Raw genomic sequence first — 21,594 nt, 5'->3', positions numbered from 1 at the left:
GAATTCAATTGAGAGTTCCTTTTTTGAAGTCTGTTAAAAATTAACTTCTTTTTCAGATAAATATTCGAAAATTGTCTTTAATTCCAGTTCGTGATACCACCGTAAAAGAAGATGGCGACCTATACAGCCCAGGCATGGATTTCGGAGTAATTTTCGTTTGGTTTCCGCTTTGCCTGTTTCAGGTAGGTTATTTTCTTCGACCACAATCTGCAGACACACCCTAGCTGCTAAATTATTCTTCCTTTTACGCATGCACACAAACATGTTCCTTACACGTCATACGTACTGTAATATTGATCTGTGTCTCTACCACGAGTTTACTGTGACAATTGTCGCTGGCGATTGCTTAAATTACTTCACAATTTTATATGACAAATTATGCAGCGCCCCTAGCGGTCACACGGACGATAACTGTCAATGTAATCTCATGGTAGAGGCACAGGTTTTCTAGAGGTGAAGGCCTAATGACGAAAAACACAAGGTAACCTAGTTAAGGCTTCAGCCTCTACAAATTCTCCTGTATAAAATGCTTTTATGTAATACTGTTCACTTTTTTTGTACTTTAATATGGAGTTCACGATGTGTTATTACAATGATATCCAATTTTTAACCGACTTCAAAAAAAGAAGGAGGTTCTCAATTCGACTCCATGTTTTTTTTTGTATGTATGTTACGCGATAAGTCCGGTATATGTGAACCGATTTTCATGATTCTTTTTTTGTTGGAAAGGGGGTACTTCCATAGTGGTCCCATTTCGTTTTGAAGAAAATCATCCACCTCTAAGGGTGGCTGATCACGCATGAACATTCATTTTTATAAATAGCGCCTGAATTTTCATTAAGGAGCAATTATTTTAATGCTTGGTTTTGCTATTCTCCAATTTAAGGCGTTTTTCTCTCTCAATATACTTTGAGTAGTAAGAACCGATTTTTATTACCTCCTGTGTCAAGTCCTTTATAGTGGCGAACTAAACATCCTCATAATTCAATAAAACTTGGCAAATAGATGTAATTCCACGTACTTTTGAGGTCGGTTTTTTTAGTACTCTGTACTAAGATTACTATATAAAAAAGTCACTTACAATTATATGGACGTCGGGTCCGCGCTAAAAAGTGTCCGAACTTATAGGGCGTTAAAATCGTATACAGAGCGTCATTCACGCTTTAGTCTTCGTTTGTACGACTGACAGCGAAGCAAGCAAAATTAGACAGTACTGCGATGACATTACAATTTAAATCTAACGTTTTAGCTTTTTCATATTCCTTTACATGGATGGCACTACGTTTAAATAGGTTGACTTGGGACATTATTTTCGTGGTTTTTGTATTATACCCGTTGTCCATTTATTTGTAAGTCAATGTTTAGAGTCAATAAAACTTCATAATATTACAGTTATTAAAGCGACATCACTGTTTAGCCGCTGGTAGCTGTAAAGGTACCTGGATGAGTAAAGAAAAGCTTTCGTATATTTCTCACAGATGGCGCTATGGCAAAAATATCGTTATAAAATATTGCAAACATTTCCAAGCATGTTTGAGAAAATTATGTATTTGTCGGCCATTGTCACGTTCGGCGTTCTCAGCCTAATTATCGTAGCCATTTTGGTTTCCTCAGCCTAATTACCGTAGCCATTATTTCTAGCTTAATACATCCAATAACAATGAAACGTGTAATTTGTCTAGTTAAGAAACAAATATTTTATGGAAACGATAATTAGATCTAATTTTAAGAATGTTTGAACGGTGATCTAACTACCGTTTCCATAAAATATTGATAGTTAAGCTTAAAATTGTTCATATTTCAATGTTATTGGGTACATTAAGCGAGAAAAAACAATGGCTACGGTAATTAGGCTGAGGACACCGAATGTGGGAATGGCTGATGTAATGTTTTCTAACTTCTATTCAAGATTAGGAAAAGCCTAGGAAAATTTTTTGCTAAAGGTACACTTAAAATATTATTATCACCCATTACGTTCGTAGTATTTTAGAGTTTGGAAGTGTTGTCTGGAACCCTCAGTATGTTGTTCATCAAAATACAATAGAAAGAGTTTAAAATATTTTTTTGAAATCCCAGGACTATAGCTCTAGTTGTTGCTATACTGACTAAGAAGATAGTGTAAAAAGACATAATGTACACGCTTTCTAGACGCCATTTCATAAGATACTATCTTTATAAACAAGCTCGTTCACGATGACATTGATTCCGTTGAACTTTTAGAGAAAATTACGTATAATGTACCTTTTTTTTATTAAGAGTTTTGGCTTGGATACAAGTCCTTTGAGCCATGTCTTCGTTAATTATCGGGATCCTCATTAAATGTTTTCCATTGTGGTTCTACAACATTATGTTTTCACTTTCTCCTAAATAACTTAGTTCTCTTATTTTTTATTTTACATGTATTTAAGTTTTAAATTTGAATTGTTCCATCTTCCTTCACTTTCTCATTTTGTTTTCGTACCACGGTGACTCCCAGCTCGACCGCCACAACATTCGGAGCTGTTCCAAATTCCATCGCGAATAATCGCTAATTCTGGTTCTTTACTACGTTTGTAATCATTTAATAAGTTAAATCATGTGTAATAATTTATAAGTCTACAGCCTTCGTGTACCTAAATCTGTAATTCAGTTACTCGGCCCATTTAGGGGTAAGTGCCTTAATAATAAAGTGTAGGGAGTGTTTTATACTGTTTTTTTACATTTACCTTTTTATTGTTACAGCCCTTTCTTTAAACTTTACTTCTTAAATAAATTTTGTGGACCGGAAGGCGCCCGTTTCATTGCCGTGAACCTGTTCACGGCTAGTTAGGGTTACAACCCTTTCAACTTGGTATCATAAAATAATAATAATTTGTATGATTGACTTGTCCACTAATACGAAATCAATACTTTTACCATGCCTTTATAGGGACAACTAGCTACCACACTTTAGAAAATTTTTAATTATCTATCTCTCTCGATTCCAGTGAGTTCGCGCAGTGTGCGAACTGGACGACGACATGCACCCCTCAAACAGGTGACGCTGTCGGCTGCACCCGCGGAACATGTCATGGGACTCTATCGAGTCACGCGACTTCCTTGGGTAAGACACACATGTCTCTTTTTAACTCCTGTGTTTAAGCCGCGTGTGTACGAGACGGCATTATGAGGAAATTCATTTCCTTGGTTACATAGAAGGTGAAGGTGAAGGTTACATGAAGGATAAAAAAGGAGAAAATTTCAAAATAAAATTCACTCATGTATATATTTAGAGGAATCACGGACTTACGAACTGGTGGAAATTCCCTTGTAGCCATTGTTATGATATATCTATCATAATTAGTGTTTGGTCATGGGAAAGTTTCCATTTTGAAAAATCATATTTTTCAGAAAATTAAATATTTGTTCGGATAATTTTCCTATATTTTTCCACATTTGACGTTGACATCTGTGAAAAGTTGAAGTTACTAAACGAAAATGATGGAGCCAATATAAAAGTATTTTTCGCTGTTTCGAAATTATATAATTTTTCGGGATTTGTCCCGAAAAAAAATCAACCCAAACCAATTGAAGTTATTTGGAAAATTACCCCACAGTAATCTAAACAACCTTTGTTTAACAGGCCTAATATCATTTGATAATTATATGGCACTTATCTATTATTTAGTAGTGTAATGCAAGAATACAAATGCTTGCGTGTGGCGACACCGGTTTTGATACTGCGTAATGCCGCTTGATTGAAATTACATCCATTAGTTTGTTATTCCGTAGGAGGAACGCTAAATAAACTATAACAATGAACGACTTTCCTCATGCATCAGAACTTACAGGTTATCTCTCCTCTGTTCTCATATTGTGCTATGCTGCGTTACCATCAGAGATGTGCGAGGGAAAATCGACCAATGGAATTACTTAATTTAATTTAAACAACCTAAAGGTTATTATACAACTTCTGCGTACTTGGATGACAAAAATCCGTGGTAGTAACCCGTTTAGCTCATGGAGGTAGTCTCGATCTCTGATGTTTCAAATAAAAAAAAAAATTGTAAATGTTATTTACAAAGAGCAACCCCTAGAGTTTCTTGCTCATTCTTCTCAGGGGAATCTGCCTTACGAATGAGCGGTAGAGTTTAACTATTGTGACGATTTCAAGTGTAATAATGCTTACCTATGAAATAAAGATTATTTTGAATTTGAATTTAAATTTGAATTTAGCCTCGCTTAGGGCAGCTCTGGTGGAAAAGGGCTAGCGGAGCTAAATATTTCTACATGCAAAAAGCGAGAGATGTGTGGGACGGATGCGAGCGAGGAATGTGTGCGAGTTTTGCGAGCGAGGAATGTGTGCGAGGTACACCGCAGCCTACCCGCGCACTGCTGAAAAAAGTCCGCGACTCATCGTCGCACCGTTTCACAGCACCGCTACACATCCTCACAACGCCTAACTACCTCGCACATCTCTGATGGCACCGCAGCCTAAAGATGTCTCTGTGTTATCGTTCCAGCGGGGTGCCGGCGCACCAGCTGTCGGCGACGCGGCTGCTCAGCTCGCCTGATCCCTCTAGACACCATCTTGATGATCCGCCGGGTATGTAATTCTCACTTAGGTACTAGTATGGTAACTCCCTGTAAACAATAATAATAAAAGATTTATAATTTCGGACAACAGGGATCCATGAAGTGTTGGTAATAAAAATAGGTTATAATTAGGTTAATACTTAAATTGTACTTTGATTTTGTGGTTGTTATTACGTACCGGGTTCGATTCCCTAGTTTTATTTTCCCTATGAGGGTAGAAAATTAAATCAAGGAATCCGAAAATTGAATTAATTATATGATAAAAAAATAAATTACAATTTAAAATTAAGATAAAAAAAGGTACATAAATTTAGTACGGGTCGTGGTATCGTGCCTTAAGACCTCAGGTTTTCCGCTTCCGAGTACGGTACTCTCCTGTATATTTGCCGGCGCAGAAGAAGGGCCACAGGATGAGTAGCAATTGTAGCCGTTCAGCGGATGTTATTTCGTCCTAGTCCGGACGTAGTCAAGCTCCAGGTGTATGAGCCCGAAGGAGCTCAGCAAAGGTAGGTTTCCAACCCGAAGGTATCTCAATCCGAAGGTGATTCCTGTAACGGACAACCAACGGTAGTAATAGTACTTTTGCTTCCGTTCTGAAAGCCCACCGACGGCAAAAGAGAATTAGAGAAGAGCCCCTACGTAGTAACAATTGCCGGTGGCGCGACCAGAACATATAAAATTTAGGTAGTAAGACTGAAGGCCGAGTCGTTTAGAAAAGATTAAAAACTAAATAAACCAAAGGAAACAACGTCTGGTGAAAAAATACAATTAAATTTGTTCGTTAATTTTTGCAATTTTGATGTAAAATTCAAAATTTCTCAAACCGTATGATACTATGGTCCAAATTTACGTTGTACATATCTATATAATCGTAAAAAGAGCTGCAATAACGATATAGTACAATTTGGTACAATACAAAACATGAAAATTAGCAAATAAAAGCGTGACAAGTGTTTTGTGTGTCATTCAAATTACCCTAAAGCGGGAACTTTCACTTTTACAACTATTTACGTACGTTAAATGTGATTGGAAGAAATTATCTTCGATTTACAATAACAATTTAAATATTTCAAATCACGTAACGGATTTTTTATATATCGGGAGCGCGGCCAAGCCGAGCGTGGACTGTCTCTGAGAACTTATAACGCTGTCTGCCTGAGCCGGCGGCGGGCGCCGGCGGCGGTTACCGCGCTCCCCTCTCTCTGCGTCAGTCGTCATTCAAAAATGCAACGTTGGTTGCCATAGATTTAACCAACTTTTGTCTATGGTAACTCGTGATTTTAATTGTTTTGTAATCAATTATTATTTAAGAATGTGATAGATAATATTTGAGATTAATTCTTAATACTGTTAAATTTAAAAAACGATTTATTCAAAAATAACTTAACAACGTTGTAACGTTCCGTTACAATTAAATGCCGCATCACGGGGCACTCACTCCTATCCGCGATAGTCTTCAGGAGGCCGTTGCTGCTGCAACGTATTCAGTTTAATAATAAAGACGCAGACTTCTTCTGTAAGACACATGCAGCCATGAAGAAGTCGACTCGAGCTTTAGCAAACATGGCAGACGCACTGCAGAACCGTGGCAGCCGCAGCAGCGTCCTGAGCGCGTTGTTATATTGCATATACGCAGGGCACTGAGCGAGCTTTGGCTACAGCTGGCCCACAAGCACACGCGTACATTAGTATGCAATAGGCTCTAAAAAGTGTGACTTTCACCTCCGCCGTACAAACCCTCTTCCGACATTCAGGCACATCTTAGTGCAAGCTAAACTAATGACCATACACTTATAATACCAAATAAGTATAAATATGTTTCTTAACCAATTATCTACCAACGAATGACTCAATTAGTTCTACCTTATATCACCATGGCGCAGCGGTGATAACTAACATCCTTTCACATGCTAATAGTACAAATAGTATATTTTTTTTATCGAGGGACTAAAACGAGTCAATATATTATATTCAAGGTGGTTAGCCACCCGAGCTTTAGCGAAGTGTCTATTAGTCCGAAGATTTATGTTGGCTTTTATTCTTAAGATTACAATTCACTTTTCACTTCTATTGCGAGAAAAAACAATAATTAGTTTACTTCAATTGTTTACGCTCTACAATAAAATCACGAACCAAAATTCTAAATTCTTCGAACGATCTTTGGCAATCATGAGCGTCTTACGAACAATTTAGCTACGTCATTTGTAAGCCAATGGCTACGACGCTAAATAATACGGCGTCTATGCGGAAAAGGCGCGGAACTACGTACTTTTTACTCCCTTGGGATTAGATGATGCAGTTTACTCCCGCTACATAAAGCTATATTGACGTAATTTTAGAGCATGAAAAATGAAAAGTGTATTTTCTGATGCCAAAGATCCAACCAGCAAGAAAATAGCTGTTTCCAAAGACACGTGCATTGACCATGTGTTGCAGAAAAGAAAACCTATAGTACTAAATATCTACTAAATTTAGCTTTTTCACAAAACTTGGTAGTGACAAAAGCGACAAAAAAACTGCAATCCTTCCTTACAGATGTATACCCGTTCGCAGAAGACTATGGCGGTAACGAAAGCTCTCGAAATGGCGCAATGCGATGGGGCTCGCGATTTGGACCTGCGCACAGACCACCTCAAGCAGGGTTACTGGACTGCTTCAGAGCTTGCCGGAGCAGATTGGATCAATATGTAGCTAGGCGGAAGGTCAGTCACATTATATTTTTAAATATATGCTCTCCCAGAGATGGGCGCCCGGGTTTTAAGCCGGCGCTTAATTTATGCCGGGTTTGAATCGAGTTAGTACCCCTTAAAAATAGAGTTTCGTTCAAATTTTATGATATTTAAGTTTTTATTGAATAGATAATCAATTCGAGTTCTTAGGTTTTAGCGATTGTTACACATAGGAAATGAAACTATGTTTCCGGATTTAAATCGCGTATATTTGTTTTTTCAAACAAACCGACGTTTCGGGCCCTTTACATGTATAGGTAATAATAATAAATTGAACTTAATAAAAATTCATTCAATAAAATAATTTGTAAAACTTAATTTAGCGTAAATTGGAATGTTTTCTTTGTAAAATTAAAAATAAGGTATTTAATTAATAACTATTGTAACTATAGTGAAAACATAGGGTGGTTTACATCAATATTAGACATAACTAGTTGAAGACTGTACCACCTCAATCAACCGTGACCATGGGACCTGTAAAGGGCCCGAAAGGTCTGTTTGTTTGAAAAAACAAATATACGCGATTTAAATCCGGAAAAATAATTTCATTTCCTATAGATAATCAATTATTTTTTATGTAAAATTACTCCACTAGTTTGTTAGAATTATTAATAGAAAGATCGAACTCCGACTGGATTCGAATCGACGTCTTGTAGCATACCGTGGCAGACGCTATACCAACTAAGTCACAAAACCAGCGGACCTCACGAAATTTTCTATGTTCTTGTTGTCTAGGTTTTACAACATTTAATGATATTATTACAAAATGTTTATTGGTTTATCATCTTTTTAATGAATTGGTTGATTAAATAAATACATACAAAAAATCGTTAAATCGAATGGATTTTCGTAAAAATCAGATCATAATGTGTGTCCTTAATAGTGAGAATCCACAGAATTGCAAGGAAGGTATTGTGAGTTGTCTCTTTTTCATCTAAAAAAGATTTTTTACATCGAAATTTGTAATAAATATGGAATAATACCAAATTCCGTATTGCCCTAATTATGTCCACGAAATTGGGCAGAAACGAATTAAAACCCTGCGCTTTGGGATAAAACCCGGTTAAAACTCGGCCAGGTTCATAGGGTTTTAATCCACTGCTTTGTGCTCTTCTGCGAGTTCAGTGCGCACGCGATGCTAAATGATTTATCATTTTAGGAATTAATTTAATATTTGCGCATTTATGATAACTACTCGTGGAGTATTGCTTTACTAGCTCAAAAAAGTCTTGCAACCAAATCTTACGGTCAATACCATTGACTTACAAATAAATGGACGACGGGTCTAATACAAAAACCACGAAAACAATGTCCCAAGTCAACCTATTTAAACGTAGTGACATGTAAAGGAATATGAAAAAGCTAAAACGTTGAATTTAAATTGTAATGTCATCGCAGTACTGTCTAATTTTGCTTGCTTCGCTGTCAGTCGAACAAACGAAGACTAAAGCGTGAATGACGGTCTGTATACGATTTTAACGGCCTATAAGTTCGGACACTTTTTAGCGCGGACCCGACGTCCATATAATTGTAAGTCAATGGTCAATACACTTTTTTACATCACCAATTCCGCCTTTCTTGCCGTTTTAACGTGCGCCCATCGAGTATATAAACAGAAATAGACACGAAATAAGGTCCATCCATCCCTGGCAACTCATCAGGTAAATGGGCCTTACATCACTTATAAATTATTTCAAATCTTCAGTGCCAAAAATATTCTGTATTTATAGTAATAAAGTTAATATCTCTAACAACGGGGGCAGTTCTATTTGGTGGTGTGGGAAAAACAGCAAAACATTTAACTGCCTCCGTGGCCGAACGGTTACCATGCTGCCACGCAAAGGTTCCAGGTTCGAGTCCCGGGCCGGGTGAAATATTTGTATGGCCTACATTCATTTCTCTCATGAGTTTGCGTATAATTTGTGGTTGTCCATGTGTGTGTCCATGGCACCCGCGACACAGGGTTTCCCTAGGCTATGTTGAGTGTGTGCGTTATTTTTATTATTATTAATTACAAAACAAACGGAGTCAAATTTCATAAGTAATTAAATATTAAATATGTAATTTTGCGATTTTAGTCCATTATAGCAAAGCCTAAGTGAAACAATTGACGACACCCGTCAATTGTTTCGAATTCGGACTCGCCAATCGGAGCGCAGTGTCACCGTAATGATTTGGCGGAATAGTTTTCAAAAAAATTAAATGACATTTCGTCTCTATTTCTGGTTATATACTCGATGCGTGCGCCATATCGCTTCTTTAAACGCTGACGATGCTAAACGATATCACTATAGATCGAGCGTGGCGTCCGGCTATACGGACAGAACGAGCAGCGACAGGCAGTCAAAGTGTGGCTCTCAGCTCTACGAGGAGTCAGGCACAGGACCGACAAATTCGCGTTGCTCGGTCATCTTTATCAGGCTTATATGGACTTTGGAAAATACAGGTATGTAACAGCTTTTTACACAAAACCACCTCAGCTGGCTTGTATCAGCGTCATTAGCTGCAATTCTTGTGCAATTATCACTTATTTTGTAACATATTACAGGGAATCCTTGGAATACGCTAATCGTCAACTCAGCATATCAGAGGAACTGGACTCAGCGCCTATGCGAGCTGAGGCTTATCTCAATCTAGCACGGGCGCATCAGACCTTAGGAGGGCTTGACAGGTAATTAAATCACATGATAGTACCTGCCGCCAAGCAGTAATATGAGCATTACTGCGTTCCGGTTTTGACAGGGTATGGGAACAAACATTTTTCCGACTAGTAGCCGCCATTAAGCTAGGATATGAGATAGGCCATCGTTTGAATTGCACCTCACAAACAATCCAGGTTTTAGTAGCAGTAGAGTTCGTCCAGGGAAGTACTGCCACTTGCCTATTTCTGACGCCAAGGAGTGATTTGAGCATTACCGCATTCCGGTTTTGAAGGTTAAAGGTGTTGGAAATGACAGACATATGGGGCTTGTCAAATTTATGTCTCAGGGTGGTTGGAGCAGTGGCAATACCCATAAAAGCTTTGCGGTTCAAAAGTTTGAGTGGTGCTATAATGTAACTGCTGTGGGTGGGCGTGTCGCTTACCAACTGGTGCACGACTAGTTCGTCTCTGGGGGTATATTCTCGTTCACCACAACAAATGGACATAGTTATGCAAACAAGAACCAACCCACACTTCGAGTGAAATTGGCTTATGTATTCAGGTAGAACACCAGACGTGTCCTTTACCCGCTCACAAAAGATCCTGGCAATATACCAAGCCAAAACGGAGAAAACAAAAGTCTTTCAGGTTACCAACTCTAAATAAGTAACTTTTTAATAGCTAAAAAGAACCATGCTGCTTAACTTCACATAATGTTTTTTTTTTTAATATGCTACATGGATTCAAGTCACATGTACTGAAGTACTGTAGATCTTTAGCGTTTTCATTACGAAAACTAGAACATGGTTCTCGTTTAACTAAACAAAAAGATACATAATGTTTTCTATTTATTGCTACATAATATAATAGTTTCCCTATATCATTATCAATGCTACGCATAACTCACGTTGCTTGTCTCAAACAACCTATTTATTTGTTCACACTGTTTTTACAAAAATCTAATTATCTCGAAAGTGACATTTTGTGGGTTGGTTCTAGTTTGCATAACTATGTCCAATTACTGTTAAATAAGTAGTCATATTGAACATTACTTGGTTCAGACGGATGTCAGACGGAGAACGGATGTACACTCCCTGAATCGTTTGATATCATAAAAAAGTCTGATCAGACTTTGCAATATAATTACAGAGCTTTGTCGTACGCCCGCCATGCCCTTTACAACGATTGCGGCGGTGGGTCAACAGCAGGTTGCGTGCATTTAACCGTGGCATCAGTCAGCTTAGAGCTTGGGGCTTTCTCGAAGGCGATGGATGGGTTCCAGAAAGCGTTGTCGGTTGCACAAGCGCAGAATGATAACACTCTGTTACTTCAGGTAAGTACGCAATGGACGACGAACCCGTAGACTTTGACTTGCCCACTAAGAGGACAATCATTTACTGTGGTATGTCAAGTTTTCTGTTTTTCAAGTCTCAAAATGCCAACACATGATCTTCAGTGTCGTGAAGGTCAGTGTCAGTCATACATTATATAACAACAGCAGTTCGTCGAAGAGACACTTCCAAAAATAAATACCTTGCTGCTGCCTTAACATTGGCGTTTTTAACCAATATTATCTGCCTGCACTCTTCAAAACTGTTCATCAACAAGAACTGACCGCATTCCTCAAAACTGACACAGGCCCAAGCCCAATGGCCGCCATTAATAATACGTACTTACCTATAACATAATAATACGTTTTGTACGAAGATGTACTTATCAGTGTCAGAAACATTCAGTGACGTCAGTATAATTTTGACGTCTGCCGTGATGTGAGAATATTTTCACTGACGGTACGGACGTTATATATGACTGCGATACTACAAGTATCTAGATTAGACAATCACGTTACATATCGACGTCAGCACTGAGGAATGCGAATAGCAAGTCATAATAATAAACTGCACTGATCGTTGCGCGTCTGATGGGTATTCATGCAAAATATTTCTTCAGTGACCTTACCCACTCAATAAGCTTTGGACAGACCACAGAAAGTCCCAAAAAGCTTCAAGAATAGCTTCTGGGACTTCTGGCTTCGGTTCGTAGAAATTTCCTCGTTTGGAAAAATTTGATTTCATTCTTATTACGTAAGCTCATACAATTTTCCCTCAGGAGGGGTAGGCACAGACCACGAGACGCCACCTTATTCAATCTTGACACAACTTTGTAACCTCACATTCATCGTCTTATTACTTATCTTGAAATCTTAATTACGTGTGCCGATACACTTGCCCCATCCCATCTCCAGCACACCAGCAAGAGGGCTGGCTCCGCAGCTGAGCTGGCGGAAAGAATAGAAAATAATTAATTCCAGGACCTCAGCTCCGACTACGTATTTACAGCCTTTGGAGTCGAAATTCTTGGCCGGTGAGGTCCGGTGCACTTCATATGTACAAAATGTTATCCAAAAAAGTAATAGACTGTCTGGAAAACCCAAGGACTGGCAGCTACCTTGCCCGACACATTAGTGTAGCCATACAAACGGGGAACGCCACCAGCATCTTGGGCACATTGCCGTGGGGACCCAATTTTAAGTACGTAAGCTTTTATTGTACCTTACCTGTGTGTTTCAATTACCAGGTTTACGTTGGTCTATCTGAATTATGGCGGCGGTTAAAAGATGCAGAACGAGCAGTCGCATGCGCAGCTAGAGCGTGTGACCTCGGCCGCGGTCCGCGGTCCACCGACTTAAACACCAGACATCATCGCATGGCGCTGCTGCAAATGGCTACGGCACTAAGAGCGAGAGGAGAACTGGGCGACGCTCACGACTATTGCAACGTTAGTTTCTTTTTTACTTAAAAGAAATGCAAAATAATATTTTTGTCCCATATAATGAATAATTTTGTTTTATTTCAGGCATAGACCCATTGACTTACAATTATATGGACGTCGGGTCCGCGCTAAAAAGTGTCCGCACTTGTAAGGCGCTAAAATCGTATTATACATTGCGCCAAACTCCGCTTTAGTCTTCATTTGTTCTACGGACAGCGCGATACTGCGATGACATTACAATTTAAATTTCGAATAGGTTGACTTGGGACATTTTTTTCGTGGTTTTTGTATTAGACCCGTCGTCCATTTATTTGTAAGTCAATGCATAGACCCATGTAAATTGTTAGTAACATTTTCACACACTTGCACATAAATAGCATCATCGTCATTATCAGCCGGAAGACGTCCACTGCTGAACATAGGCCTCCCCCAAAGATTGCTAGACTAGCCGCCAGACGCTACGTGCATCCGGTTACCCGCCGCCCTTACCAGATCAACAGTCCTACTAGTAAGGGGCCGTCCATCTGAACGCCTTCCGGTTCATCGTCTCCATTCGAGAACTATTCTGTCCCAATGACCATCAGTTCTACGAGCTATGTGCCTTGCCCGCTGCCACTTGCTAATCCTCTGAGCTATATCGGTTACTTCTTCAATCACGTAGAGAAATGCCGAGCTTGCTCGCTCCATAGCTCGTGGAATAACTTTGAACGTTTTTATGGGGTCCATAGTAAGTGAGCACGTTTCAGAGCTGTCATTGCGGTCATCACTTGCAACACGCACAGCCCAAAGACTTTTGTCTTCAAGGACTGCGGTATTGCATAAATAACATGATTACATGCACCGACCATGGTTGTAATGAGAAGAAAAAAGGCCCGAGGGTTTTATTTGGGGCATTATAGTCAAGTTAGCCTGCATGCATTCATATTATTTACGTGTAACTGTGATGAAAAACAGGGTACGGGAATTACGAACCAAGACTCCGAAAGCCGACTCTTCGACTGCGGGCTTCTAATCTTCGTAATTCCACATTTGCCGCCCTTAATACACAATATACTAATACATCATAACAATACAAAAACTGTTTATTTGATATACATAAATATAGATTTGATTTGTCCAGCCAAGTCCATTAGGATTGGACAATGCAACCTGCCTGAAACCATTTTCAGGATGCCGTTGGGAATACTTCTGGTACGAGTCATAAGAGCGAAACTATTTTTTTTCGCATTATCGCTTGGAAACAGAGATGTGCAAGTGCCCGAGTTTTAACCGGCGCTGTGTTTAAATCGGATTAAAACCCAATTGACCCCGAAATCGAATGCAAAAACTATTTACAATTAAATATTTGTAAATCGAGTTTTGTCCGAATGTAATGGTATTATTACAAAATGTTTATTGCTTACATATTTTACCTTTCTATTGATTTTCGATTGAAAATCGCTTTAACATGAATCGATACAGAAAATGTTGTGGATATATTAAATTCATAGAAATATTCTGTAGTCCCACATTGGGCGCCATTTTTTCTACATTGCCTCTCACTTCTAATTCAATCACAGGAGGCGCTGAGACTAGCAGCGGTGGCGGGTGATCAGGGTTGCTATGCGAGGGCTGTGCGGATTGCTGGTGACGTTTACCGAAGGAGATGTGACGTTGGCAAAGCTATCAGGTATTCATTTAAAAATCTAATTAAAAGTTGATTGAAGGATTGTATATCCAAATTATAGGAACAAATTCTTCACGCGTTATAAATTAAAAATCATTTGATACTATTAAAAAGAAAATCACATTTAAGTTGTAGATGAAACTATTTTACCGGATCCAAAATGGCGTTACAAACAAAATGCAAACAAACTAATTTTTTGGGCTCTTTACAAAGTCTCGGTGAACAATTCTCTACTCACGTTTGAAGTAACGGCTTCTGAGTTTTATTAGACTTTCATATAGTCTTTTTCAATCGGTTTGCTATAGTAGCTTTGGAAATGGATAGTACAATCACAGACATCAGTGATGCGTTACTCCAAATCAACGACGATAAATTATCATTTCCAGGCATTACGAAGTAGCAATGGGAGCAGGTCAAGCGCTAGGCGACAGATTGGCGCAAATGGAAGCCATGGACGGTGCAGCGCGATGCCTTGAAGCTCTGCGGCTGCAAGGCAGAATTTGCAACTGCCGACCGCTTGAATTTAACACTCGCTTGTTGGAAGTTGCTACATCTGTTGGTGCTAAGGTACTAATATTTCAAAGGTCTTCAATTGGAATCAGGCGTGCCAAGACGCATAAAGGTGACTCGGTGAAAGGTGCGCTGCGGAGCCTTGAACACCGCCATTTTATTCTATAGTCTGATTTTTTTTTCTTCTTTCCATAAAGGAAAAGGCAAAGGTTTTATACCATACAGCCAAGTCTTGGTACATTATTTTTGAGCCATGTCTTCGTTTAATTGTTTCTGTAAATATGGCCGCCACAAAGAGGATAGGCAATTTGAGGCGGCGAGCTTGGATTGACTCGGGATTCCTTAGAACGGGCCGATACGGGTATTTTAGTTCGAGATTCGTATAATTTGGCGTTTTAATCTTCGATTAAGGCACAATAGCACTATCCTATTCCACTTTAAACTAGATTTCACAAAATAATTGAAAGTCAAAATAAAAACGACACTTTTCCCTCCAAAAGGTCCAGAGCGAATCTTCTATAAAAGAAGATCTAGAAGTTCTAATGATTACTAATTGCGTTATTCTAATTTTGACAGTAGGCCTATTAGAATCGAAATCAATTTTTATTCCAAACTTTTTTTTTAACCAAAAGCAGCTTTGATTAACTTCTGCCTTGTCAAACCAATACACTAGAAAGTCACTTACAATGTTTAGATTCAACAGCGCTCATATGATTTCTGTAGGCCTAATCTATACCCTGACATTTCAACTTTGGCGGTTGTCGTGTTGTTGAATGAGATTTTAAAAACTAAAATACACTGTAAGATTTAAAATATAGAAATTATTTTTACGTAATACGATACACAGCAATTACAGTCTTTTGGTATGATAATTAAGTAACGTGAGTTAAGGGCGCCTGGGTTAGCGAAAACTCTCAGATCGCACAAATGTCTCAGGAGCGGGGGTCTACTAACATTTGTCACGGCTCAAATTTTAACAATAGGAAAAGACATTCTATCCTGTCCAACCAAAACACTGCAAGGTTCAATATAGTGTTTTGTAATTTCGTAACAACAAGAATCTTTCGGCTGTTAACGAGGGAATAGTTATTTGTTATGCAAGGCTGCAAAGTTGTTGTTTGACGCATGTGTTTGTATTGAAACTTGAGCAAGCGAAGGTAGCTAAGATTGAATCACGAGGGAAGCGAGTGGTTCAAAAATAGATTCCTGAGTGTAGAGAAAACAACTTTGCTGCCGAGCGAAACTCACAACTTTTCACGTAATGTTCAAAGTGGTAGTTGAAAGAAAAACAGACGAACTTTAAAACATTTGTTTTTTTAATTATAAGAAAAAGTTTATTTTCGGATGCGTCCTGAATTTACACCTCATTAATTTTTATTCTTGCTTATACTTTTATTTTGTGTGATTAAGTGATTATTGAAATTATTTTAGCTCTTCGACGAATTAAAATAATTTAATAAAGAGAATTCGTTGTCAATTTAATGTCAACAATAATAAGAATGAAATATACCAACGGATTTATCATAACGGATATAATCTCGTAGATGAACGTGTCATTGTCTTTTTTCTTTACCGGAAGAAAATGTTACTGTGCACCATTGACTTACAATTATATGTGCACCCATAGTCCATTGTCAAGTTCGAATTTCAAAAACCTTTTCCACGCTAGCGTGCAAAAAAACGCTTTTGAAAGAAAGCCTTTCCGAGCTAGAGAGGTGAAATAGTTATTTTTGATACGAGTGTGGAAAGTTAGTCATTATTCACGAGTCTCGAGGTTTGAAGACTTGAGACATGTGAAAATGACAAATCCGCACGTGTATCAAATGATGTTTTTTAATACATTTGCGAAAAAACTACATTGAAAGTAAAATAAAACAGTATTAAAAAAACTCATTTTATTTCTTTGCCTGATAAAAATTCAGAGTACAATGGCAACTGTTGCCAGTATTCAGCCACGTTAAAATAAAATTACTATTTTAGTGGCGCGGCGCGCAGCGGTCTCGCGTAATACTCACCTCCTGTCATTGTTAATACTCAATCAGCCTTCTTTATGGAAAATATTTTGGTATTTTTAAATGTAACCCGTTGTTTTATAAAACACCTATGCAATTTAAACAAATAAGATGTTTGTAAGTAAATATAAGTTTTAATGACGAATGACTAAAGCACATAAATATTAAATAAATATACAACCTCTTTAGTTCTATGTTTAAGACTTGAAACAACAGTAAATAAATAAAAAAAATGGAAAAGTAAAAAGCACTAGTGGAAAAAAATCCAACTTTCGGCACGATAGTACGAAAAATACCACGTTTTGAGCACCTGTACTAAAAAAGAAATTTATTCGTTTTTCAATACAAATAACTTTCCAGATTAAAATTATAATGGTTAGATAGATTTCTTTAATATCTAATGTACAACGTAAGTTAAATGTAACTTTTTATGATATTAACTTCAAAAATTACAAGAAAATAACGCAAAATCCTTTTTGTTGAAAAAGTTTTTTCTCAAATTGCTGTTTTTGATATTACAATGTTTTGGTCTGACACGATTGACTTATAATACTGACAGAATTTTCACGTAGCCTAAATACTACCATTGCCATTGTTTTGTATAGATGCTAGTTCGCCGCGTGCGTCTACGCCTGGCGGAGATCTACACGGCACTGGGAGACAACAACGCGGCGGCGCGGCAGAAACGTGCAGCAGCCGCGTGGGTCGCACCGCAATGCGCGCGCTGCCGCGAACCGCTCGCCGAACAACCAGAGCCGCTCGCCTCGTTGCCTTGCGCGCATATAGTACATCATGCGTAAGTTAGCCAATTTTTACATTAACTTATTTTTCTCAAACATGCTCGGAAACGTTTGCATTAGTTTCAAGAAACGAACACGGCAAGTTTGTCCTCTGCCAATTAAGCCACGGAACGAATCAACAGACCTTACGGATTTTTAGTGCTTCTTGCAGATCTCTTTGTTTTTGGTTCTTAACGACGTATTGTATCTAGTAAGTACGTCCCACATTTGATATAAGATCATTCTGCCATGTACAATTTCGTTACAAAAATTCGCAATTCCGTTCCACGACGATGTAAATGCCCATTTACACGGAACCAATTGGCGAGCCATTCCACAATATCAAGCCATTAAAGCAGTCTAGTGAAAAGTGTGAAATTCGCAACGTCCTTCTACACTACAACCAGTATTACAATAAGTTTCTTTATTAAACGGCAATACAAACTAGTGGAGTGGCTCAGGACGCACGTTCGCACAAGGTCCAATACATGAGACAATTCAATGCACGTGTGGTAAAATAATCGACTGGTATTATTACCGCCCTCGTAATTGCCACACGTTCCAGCTGTATGCCGGAGTCGTGGTCGAGGCGGTCGACGCGCGGCGCGGGAGTGGACACGCAATGCGCTGAGTGCGCATCGCCCCGCGCAGCGCGCGCGCCGCCGCCGGCGCCGCCTGCGCCGAGGACGCTGCCGTCGCAGGTAAACAAATCTAGCCACAGCCATCACTGATTCATTGACGTAATTCTCCTTGTCCTTGTTTCCTTATGGTGGCACTTCACTTGTATTTGCATATTTGACACATTTGCCAAACCATCACCAATCATGTGTAGATGGCATGTATAACAAAGTATTTGCCTTATTTGCCTATTCGACAAATACAGCAAACACCAAACTCGCATTACCGCTCGCTGGTCCGTTTCTCGATGCACATCAAAGGAGCCAAATATGCAAGTAATCCGTCCATATATAGGTCATATTTGTCAGGGTCTGCATGTTTGTCTGTACGTCAAATATTTTTCCAAGTACAACAAATCTACTCATCCGAAGAACAGAGTCTGATCTGATTATACAGCTAAAATATAATAAATACATAATCTCGTTATTCAAAATAAGGCCAATCGATAGATGTTTTCAGAATGTTTACCTATGTCTTATTTCGTTTCGGAAATATAAAATCGAACAACAGTCGATCTGCGAAGAACAACGAACGATATGTACAATGTTCTGAGAATAAACAGTCTTACACATACGCCTATGTTCTATGGGTGAGTCGAGATATTCAGTAGTGAATACACATAGCCAATTGAAGTACCACCATTAGGGCGCTTTCAAATTATGAAGCGCGTCAGTAATATTGTTTAGTTAACTAAATGTGACTGCAAAAGTGACGTGTCACTCATTGCAATTGCGCTTCTAAATATTGTATGAAAATTAATAGTGCCACTGCAGCGCTTCTTTAACCGTCTAATTTGAGGGCTCCCTTAATTTCTTTATTATTTATAGTACCAAGCCACGGGACGAACAAGTCGTGCGCCTGATGGTAGGCGACACGTCTATCCATAACAGTTACAGTGCCATTCAGTACTATAAATCGCAAACATGTTATAAGCACTACCACTGCGCCCGTCACCCTGAGACATTAGTTGCCAAGTCCCACGTGCCTGTAATTTCTCCAGGACCCTCACACATCAAAACTGGGACGCGATTTTCAAATATTGACGTTGATGACTCAAATGTAACATGCGTATCAAGAAGGAAATGATATTTCACTTACGTAATATAAATACTGTGTTAGAGGCACAATGAGTTAGTTCACAGTTATCGCTAGCGACCGCGTATGTCTGTGTCATCGAGTATGTAACCAGAAATAGGTTGAAATAAGGGTTATCCATCCCTGGCAAATCATCAGGCAAATGAGCCTTACTTCACTTTTAAATAACAACTCTCGTTTGCGCTGAAATCACAAATTAGAAAACTGTACATATCGCACCCTTAGTAATATAAGGGCACAATCCAAAAAAAGTAGATTTTTGGGAAATTTGGGAAGTGATAGGGACTTAAATAATAAATGGGATCAAACTTATATAGCTCCATATTTCTGTTATATTTTTTGTACTATATGGGTCTAACTTGAAAGTGTTTTTTTAACTTGCTTGAAACTTATGGAATTTATTTATATTATTTTTTTTTATTGCTCTTTATAATACATTTATCAAAGAACAAATCTACCAAATTTCATATTTATAACTTAAATAATAAGCATATTATTTGAAAAAATAGGTGTAATGTAGGAATCCAGAATCTTAATACGCGATTTCCCAAAAATCTACTTTTTTTGGATTGTGCCCTTATATTACTAAGGGTGCGATATGTAAAAGTACAGCGTCAACAACTGTCCTGTGTGTACGTCTCCGTGCATTCGAAAAGTATTTTGTATTTATTACAATAAAGATAATATTTCCAACTGTGGGGAGTTGTTCCATTCGGTGGTGTGGGAAAAACAGCAATACATCTAATTACAAAACAAACGGAATCACATTTCATCGGTAATTAAATATTAAATATGTATTTTTTAAATTATAGTCCATTATAGCAAAGCTCAAGTTAAACTGGTCGCTTGAAGTGAAACAATTGACGACACCCGTCAATTGTTTCGAATTCGGGTTGGCCAATCGGAGCGCAGTTGTCAGCACAATGATTTGGCAGAGTAGTTTTCAAACAAATTAAATGATATTTCGTCTCTGTTTCTGATTATATACTCGATGATTTGTATACAAAACCTTATTTCTTCTTGTGACCGATAGGGTAACACTGTATAATTTGTCATACAAAATTGTGAAGTTATTAACACGGTCACTAGCGACAACTGACAGAGAAAACTCATGGTAGAGGCACAGGCGCAGGGGAACAGCCTAGTTTTTAAAATTGTTTGTGCAAAACAAAACGTTATTACCGTAAAATATTTCCAGTAAGTCTTATATTATAGTACAATAGTTTATAGATTCAAGCATTACTTTGTGCAAATCCATAGTAAAAACGGAAGTAAGTTAGCTGGCCACTCCGCGAACTCAGTGAAGGAAGGTTTAATAGGAGTAGAGCTCCCTGTGAAAGAATTCGTCCAGGGAAGTACTGTCACTTTACCTATTTCAACCGCCAAGTAGTAATATCAGCATTACTGTGTTCCGGTTTCTTTTTTGTTTTCGGAAATTAGGTGGCTTATGTATTTGGGATTCCTCACGGAAAAACCGTTCCGAATGCAAGTCTTCCATAGATTTTACAGGGCCGCAACACACAGTCGTAATTTCCGTACGTATTTTCGCTGTGAGAACATGTGGACTTAATGCCTCGCGTCTCTCAGCTGAGTCTTATTATTCCGAACGGAAATAAACGTATGTGTGTGACGTATATACGGAATCTCGATACGGAAAATCGATATTCCGAAACGGAATTTCGTCTTCCGACTGTATGTGGCCGGCCTTAACCTCCACATTGTTGTTTATCTGGAAAAAAATACGCATAAATTTACAGAGTTTTGTATATACAAAACAGGATTTCCCGTTCGGCACGCCGCCTACTCTGCGTGAGTCGGACCTCAACTCCGTGCTCTCCGATCACAGCAGCCAGCAAGCCACTTCCAGCGTTTAATTCGTTCAATTTTACAAATATTTATGTTTAGATACGAAAACAAAGTTTGAATTTGGATCTCCGCCATTTTTTGAGACTGTTCTAACGGATAGTTTGATTTTTTTTTCTTCGTTCGGTTTGGAACAGGCGAAGGTCAGAGACCATACCGCCTAGTCATTAGTTTTGATTTTCATTGAAAATTTTTGACAACTACCTAATACACCTTTACGAGGATTGTTATCAAACTTTTCTGTTACATTTCTGAACGAAACTTGCTGAACATTTAAAAAATACTTGGAATAACG

At 38.5% G+C, this 21,594-nt stretch overlaps 1 protein-coding gene across 1 annotated transcript in view; it reads left to right on the top strand.

Annotated features, from left to right (window-relative positions):
- The window catches only part of LOC113232154 (43 kDa receptor-associated protein of the synapse homolog), a 30,616-nt gene extending 9,306 nt beyond the window's left edge, over positions 1-21,310 (top strand). The window contains exons 2-14 of the mRNA XM_026466792.1: positions 88-182; positions 2,967-3,082; positions 4,482-4,564; positions 7,090-7,256; positions 9,578-9,729; positions 9,832-9,954; positions 11,074-11,257; positions 12,502-12,702; positions 14,256-14,365; positions 14,749-14,929; positions 17,490-17,680; positions 18,229-18,364; positions 21,215-21,310. Coding sequence (XP_026322577.1) covers positions 3,045-3,082; positions 4,482-4,564; positions 7,090-7,256; positions 9,578-9,729; positions 9,832-9,954; positions 11,074-11,257; positions 12,502-12,702; positions 14,256-14,365; positions 14,749-14,929; positions 17,490-17,680; positions 18,229-18,364; positions 21,215-21,310 — 1,662 coding nt within the window. The 5' untranslated portion in view covers positions 88-182; positions 2,967-3,044. The remainder of the gene's footprint in view (positions 1-87; positions 183-2,966; positions 3,083-4,481; positions 4,565-7,089; positions 7,257-9,577; positions 9,730-9,831; positions 9,955-11,073; positions 11,258-12,501; positions 12,703-14,255; positions 14,366-14,748; positions 14,930-17,489; positions 17,681-18,228; positions 18,365-21,214) is intronic.
- The last annotated feature ends 284 nt before the right edge of the window (positions 21,311-21,594 follow it).

This window comes from Hyposmocoma kahamanoa, unplaced genomic scaffold (assembly GCF_003589595.1).
Source record: "Hyposmocoma kahamanoa isolate Upper Pololo Valley unplaced genomic scaffold, ASM358959v1 67, whole genome shotgun sequence".
NCBI classification, from domain to species: domain Eukaryota; kingdom Metazoa; phylum Arthropoda; class Insecta; order Lepidoptera; family Cosmopterigidae; genus Hyposmocoma; species Hyposmocoma kahamanoa.
The sequence above is the reverse complement of the archived record's forward strand: the minus strand, read 5'-3'. Positions and strand labels throughout refer to the sequence as shown.